At 44.4% G+C, this 6,149-nt stretch overlaps 1 protein-coding gene across 1 annotated transcript; it reads left to right on the top strand.

The window, feature by feature from the left end:
- Nucleotides 1–3,692: 3,692 nt before the first annotated feature.
- Nucleotides 3,693–5,502, top strand: PHALS_09296 (PDZ domain; the record flags this gene model as incomplete). The annotated part of the gene is made up of 3 exons (XM_024724768.1): nt 3,693–4,575; nt 5,295–5,335; nt 5,422–5,502. 3 exons carry the CDS (start codon nt 3,693–3,695, stop codon nt 5,500–5,502), a joined length of 1,005 nt encoding a protein of 334 aa, XP_024575612.1.
- Nucleotides 5,503–6,149: the final 647 nt, after the last annotated feature.

Genomic DNA, 6,149 nt, shown 5'->3' with positions numbered 1-6,149 from the left:
TATCATCATGGGAGGAGTACGCTGGACAAGCTCACCCGCGACTCAAAGCATCCACAGGGGGAGTACCAGTACCGCGATCAACAAATTTTGCTGATTTCTTCGCATGTGTGCTCAACAAAACAACGCGTGGGAGCACCACCTTTATGGTCAGTTGTACCCGCTGACCCACAATCCGACTCATCCACTGTATTAGTAGGAGTATTAGCATATCCAAGTACAGTCGGTTCCTTCGACATTCCATTCCACACATGTCGACAACATTCTTGTGTCTTGAGGGGGCAACAACCGGCATCTCTCCCTTATACATTCTTTTTGATGGGCAAATTGCCATGCTCATCAATGATTCATTGGTTTCAAGTTGCCAGTTCCGAGCACTACTTGATCTATTTACACACTTCCTGAGTGACCACGCGTGGCTACTCCATACGACTCCTAATCTTTCCTAACCTGGGGAATGTCAATTGCATGACATATACCATTGAAGTGTGGGTCATTTCAACATACGTCTGCCGAGTGCTTGAGCGCTTCTTGGTTCGTAGTGAACGTGGGCTCATAACTCTCAAGATTTTTACCTTCGACAAAGCCACCCCAATCGTTTTCGCTCACCAATCGATCCATGGCTTATGATTCGCAAGCTACGGTGTATCTAAAATCTGATCGAAGCGTTTTTTCATCTCAAGGACTGTAGACACTTCCTTAAAATGGAAATCTTTGAACTTCAACTGAAGTCAACCATAATATTCTTCGCGGTAACCACCGCATTATTGACCAGCTTCACCTTAAAAGCCATTGCTTCTGTCTAGTGCATCCGAAAGCACTAAATTATTTCCAGCAACGCTTTGCTCTCGCGCGTGGTCACGCGACGCGCCGGAGTCAATCATGGACGACCGACATCCTTCACACTCGCTGCAACCACGAGGAGACCACTCCGACTTGTCGTTAACGAAGGACAACGATCCTCAGTGGGCTAAACCCTCGTGAGTGGTTCTACTACCACCACAAATACGGGAGCTCATAACTGCAAAATGCCCTGCGTCTACTGGGCTCCGGCGTATCCCGAATGCCTTGTGGTATTGATACGACGTGACTCGGAACCATCACGACGACAACAGTATTGAAAGGTTCGTCTCTCACGTGGACAATCACGGCGGATGTGACCGAATTCTTCACATCCGTAACAGCGAATTTGCTGTTTATGAACAGTCATCACGCTAAGATCCACTGGCTCCGAATTTTCAGTAGCAGCATTCACTGTTTCCAACGGGCTGACCGCTTGGCCACACTTGACGCTGACAGTAGTCGTCACGCAATGCAATCATAATTGCATCTTCCAGAGTTGTCAGACTCTGGCAGAAGACTTCAGTCCTAGAAGTGCCACAAGTGAGTCCCTATATAAACACAGTGACCGTCACTGCCTCCGGCATTGTTTCACTTGCCATACTGACACGAAGCTCACGGAGCTTCTGTACATAGTCGTACGATGCGCCATCGTCTTGACGCAAGACAAAAACTTCAACTGTTATCGAAACACAACCTTTGGTGGAAGGAACATCGATTTCATGGCCATTTTCACTCTTGCCATTTGGCAAAATGCCAGGGCGGTTGACTTCCCATGTCATCGCCCAAACCTTCGAACGGCCATTCAGATGCGACATGGCAAAGGCCACTTAGTTACGGTCACCACAATTTTTTTTTCCATCGCGATAACAATGTCCATTTCTCGCTGCCAGAAGGCAAAATTTTCATCTTCATTCCCGTGGAAACGTTTCACCTTGAATTTCACAGAACTTTTCGTGTGTACCGGTATCGCCATCACTTGTGGAAGAGGTGACGGGACTGGCGTCTGGAGGTTCTGCGATAGAAATTGAAATAATCCTTGCTCATACGCAGCAAAATAAGCTATGCGTTGACTGATTGCCTCTCGATCCAATTGGAGCTGCGTAAGCTACGATTAAGGTTTGCATCTTCACTGCGCACTCCCACCGCAAGTGTGTTAGGAACAAATGTTCCTCCCTGTTGATCCGAGGACCCTCAACACCTGTGGTGTCCCATCATCCATCGATAAATCCATCGAAATAGTCGGTGTTAGAATGACTTCTAGTGTTACCAAGTGTAGCGGGAAATGCCCTTCCGAGTACACACACTTACTGGGGACAGCTTCGGTCAACTGACGCGCCTCGCCTCGCTTCCAGCCGGCACTTGACTTACGTGAAGATGAGGAGAGGTGAAGTGATTTCTAATATCGTAGCCAATACGCCTTCAACATCCCTAACATGATTGGTGCGTTCAGCAAAACTCAAAGGGAATATACCACTATACAGAGTGTACAGACAAACAAAGTATGTGATCCACACAACATGTATAGCGGGACCTGGCCCATTTTACAGCGCCAAAAGATTTTTAGAAATTTGAAGTACGTAACCTTTTAGCGTGCACACTACTGGCGCATGATTTAAAAATGCATTCAGCTTAGTGTGCTATCCGCGATCCAAACCACGGTTGGCTTCATCGCTGCGTTAAGAAATTACGATTTATTTTTCAACAGTAAATTGTGTCACGGGATGTGTGTTTTGCCTTGCATCGTGTACATAAAGACGCTTGTTCACGCATTGATGGGCGTTGTGTGAATCAGAAAGCAAAGGATTTTATTTTGCTCAAATCTTGTTATCTCTGATTGCGAACAGCTTGTATTCTTATTAGCACTTCTTTGGGTCTATTGCATGGGTGCACAATTAAATCGTAGGCTTAAAAGACATCAAGAAGTTCAGAGCTTAAAAGAATTGGTAGCTCATTTATGGAGGCATGCTGCGACAATTTTTCTTAAAATTGCATTGAAATGACATGGCTTGAGTGTGTTGACATAGTACACGGAATTTTCGCATCCTCTTAATGAGAATGAAGCGTATCGTAGCTACGACCTCTATAGGGTCTATTGTAGCGAGAGTGTAACATGGTCTCAGATGGAGATCAGATTTTGAGCCCATATTCGGCACTTTGCTTGAGACACAAGTAGTCGCATGCTGTGCAAAATGTATAGCAGATAATTTTTTTGATATTTATTGTGTATAATATAAATCACCTTTGTCCTACCTTCTCGATGGTCCAGCCAAGGCAATTTTTTCTGATGGATCTCCTTAGATTTGGATAAGATTTTTGCAATTGCATAAGATGGGTATGTCTATACTCATCAATCATGTGCGTTTGCTCGTTCAGCCTCAAAACTAGTTATGATTTGGCAAACAATGCCGCAACTCAGAGGATGCTTCTTGACATCTTGAGACAAAACAGTAAAATACTATGAGCTCCATCATTTTTTGTTCTGAAGTTATACACGCACCCTCAATTGTCAAATATTGGATAACGACCTGCCACATGTTAATACGTCTTTTACCGGTCAATTCTATCAATGCATTTATGAAGAAGGTATGCTACTTTAGACTGTGGCCGTATCTCTATTATATTAGAGCATATGTTCTATCTGCATATGACTCCTTGTCGTGAGAAATACACGTGGTTTCGCAATACTCAATTCGAGATCTGCCACTCGTGGACCCGCATCTATCCCACAGTCTGGTGCGACTTTTGCCATAATACCAGTGCTATTGTATCGTTGTTTACCTCTGATTTATTATTGGTGTCGACGCTTTAAAGAGCGCGAGCTCAAACTCTAACATTGCTTTTTGACCAAGTCCATGAAGTTGTCGGAACATCAGCCACAAGGAAAAATGCTCAGGACCGTGGTACCTGCGCCGCCTTCGTTTAATACGTGGCTGGCCCATGCGCTCGCCGAAGAGGAGGCAGTCAGCAAAATTCAATGTTTTTTTCGAAATCATCTCAAAGCGCGGCACTTCACCGACACTTTGGTACGGCATACGGCATCTACGGTGTCCTCGTTCGACTTGCCCTTTATATCTGAGAAGGCTGACAAGGAACATCTGCAGTACGAAGTTCTGCTCTGGTATGGCTCGAGTCTTGGCTCAGTAATTTTTACGCCCTGCAAAATTACGGAATATCCATGCGTTGAAGTAGCTGACGGCAACGACTCTTTGCCCGGAATGTGGAATCTTCGCGAAGGCGATTTTCTCATCTCGATCAACCAACGCAGTACAAGAGCGACCTTGGTGCCGTTTGACGCAGTGATGCAGATTTTGGAAAGCGGCGTGCGGCCAGCCAGGCTACGCTTTCGCAGGCCATCATCCTATGAGCTGCAGAACAGTATAAAAAGACCTCGTCGGTTATCAGTCCGAAATCACACAGATCGACAGAAAAATCGTGAGCGTTTGGAGCGGTCACTAAGCTACGTCATCTGGAGAGAAGAGGATGGTCCACTTGGAATAAGCTTGAAACCTGAAACGGGAAAAGCATACCCAGTTGTCATGGAAATGAACGAGTCTGGCGTTGTGGGCCGCAATGCGAAAAAAAACAAAGTTTCAGTAGGGGACCAGCTGTTGACGATTAACCATAACGACGTTTTTCGTTTGGGGTTCGAAAAGATGTGTCAGGTCATGAAGTTTGCGCCTAAGCCACTCGTTCTTACGTTTCGTCGAGCGTCTCCGGAACCCATCGAATTTCGCAGTCTTGATCTATGATAACCCAACGTTTCGTCAATATTTATCATCAGAGTATCGACTTGTGCTTATGAATCAGAATGGCGCCTAAGCGCCTTACCCATCCCATTTAGCAACAGCCCAATTACCCAAACAAATAATCACAGTGGTCATATCCATAGATCGATTCGTTTGACAGCATTTTTCCAATAGTCGTAGAAATATCGCCCTGCGAAAGACGTGTGGCAAAGAATTTATCAAGTCTTCGTCACTAACGACGTCAAATTCATCGATCACTGGACGGAAAAGGCATCACTGAGCGCTTTGCCAAGTGATAAAAACTCCGATTGGCGCCTTTCGATCTTGGCAATGCTCAGTGCGCTAGCTTCGAAAACTCAGCCTTAATCAATGCTGCCGGTGGGAAAGGTTTACTTTCAGTCTTAATTGCTGTCAGCTTGTGGCTTTGCATTTAATTCGCATCAACTTTATAAGTATCTGATGAAGATACGCGCATTAGTTTCTCCTTGATTGTCGTCAACGCCACAGAAGGAATTTACGGCATCGTCATTTGACACTTAATAATAGCAACAGTACTTTACATGTGTTGTCTAAATTTGCTGTATTGAGCAAACACCGCAGCATAGTCGCGTACAACGGGGCTAGGCACATTTTGATTGATCGGTCTTCGATGACATTTCACAAAACTGAAATGTTGACTTCGATTTTGTATTGTTTGCGATGTGATAGCGCAAGATCGTTCTCGACACGTCGCGATTGAAAGCAAGACGGTGAGTATTTGACACTTGCTAAAGAACTCATGCTCTTGTGCGCGGAGACTTGATGTAATGCAGTACTATTGCGTTCGTTTGAACAGGTTATGAAGCGCATGAATCGAAGAATGCGGCGATCAATTGGATACCGCCATTTCGAAATAATAATAGGGTTTGGGATTTGATTCCGTTTTAAAATAAAAAAATCAGTATATCTATAAATAAGTACTGTAAATTATGCATACTGTCTAAACAGTGCATACGTCAAACAAAATAGGTCACTGAATACTAAAACTGCATAGTGATTATTACTCTCAAAATTTTGATTAAGAACAAAAAGTGGGCTTCTTTAATCGCAAAGTATGTGCTTCTGACGTCGCAGTTTGATGCGATGGACACGAAGGATTGTCCTGTAATACTTCTTAAATCAGAAACTAGGATGAGAATTTCGTACAACTGTGCAACATTGTATCAGAAAATCATCGTGGCAGTGAGAATGTAACTTTTGAACAGAGTTCGCAAAATTTTGCTTTCTGTGACGTGTGTTTAAGAGCTTTGACCCATTTTACCGCCTGATCAGGCTGTAAAAACATCTGCGACCTCTTTCCCGCCCAGCTCGTTCTTATTGAAAACGCTTTCTTACAAGGGGTGCATCGGGGCGCCGTAGCTTTGCGCTCAGAGGAAGCTTGATTTAGGTCACCGACCTTATGTTCGTCACAAGAACCATTTCGAGTGTAGCAGATCGCAATCCGCTACCTCCAAGAGTAGTTAGAACCTTAACCCAAGGCTAATAAACTCTTCCGTTTAGAACTTAAACTGTATTCATTTGTTA

This window comes from Plasmopara halstedii (genome assembly GCF_900000015.1).
Source record: "Plasmopara halstedii genome assembly, contig: Scaffold_410, whole genome shotgun sequence".
In the NCBI taxonomy this organism is placed as follows: domain Eukaryota; phylum Oomycota; class Peronosporomycetes; order Peronosporales; family Peronosporaceae; genus Plasmopara; species Plasmopara halstedii.
This window is presented reverse-complemented; position numbering and strand designations above follow the sequence as displayed.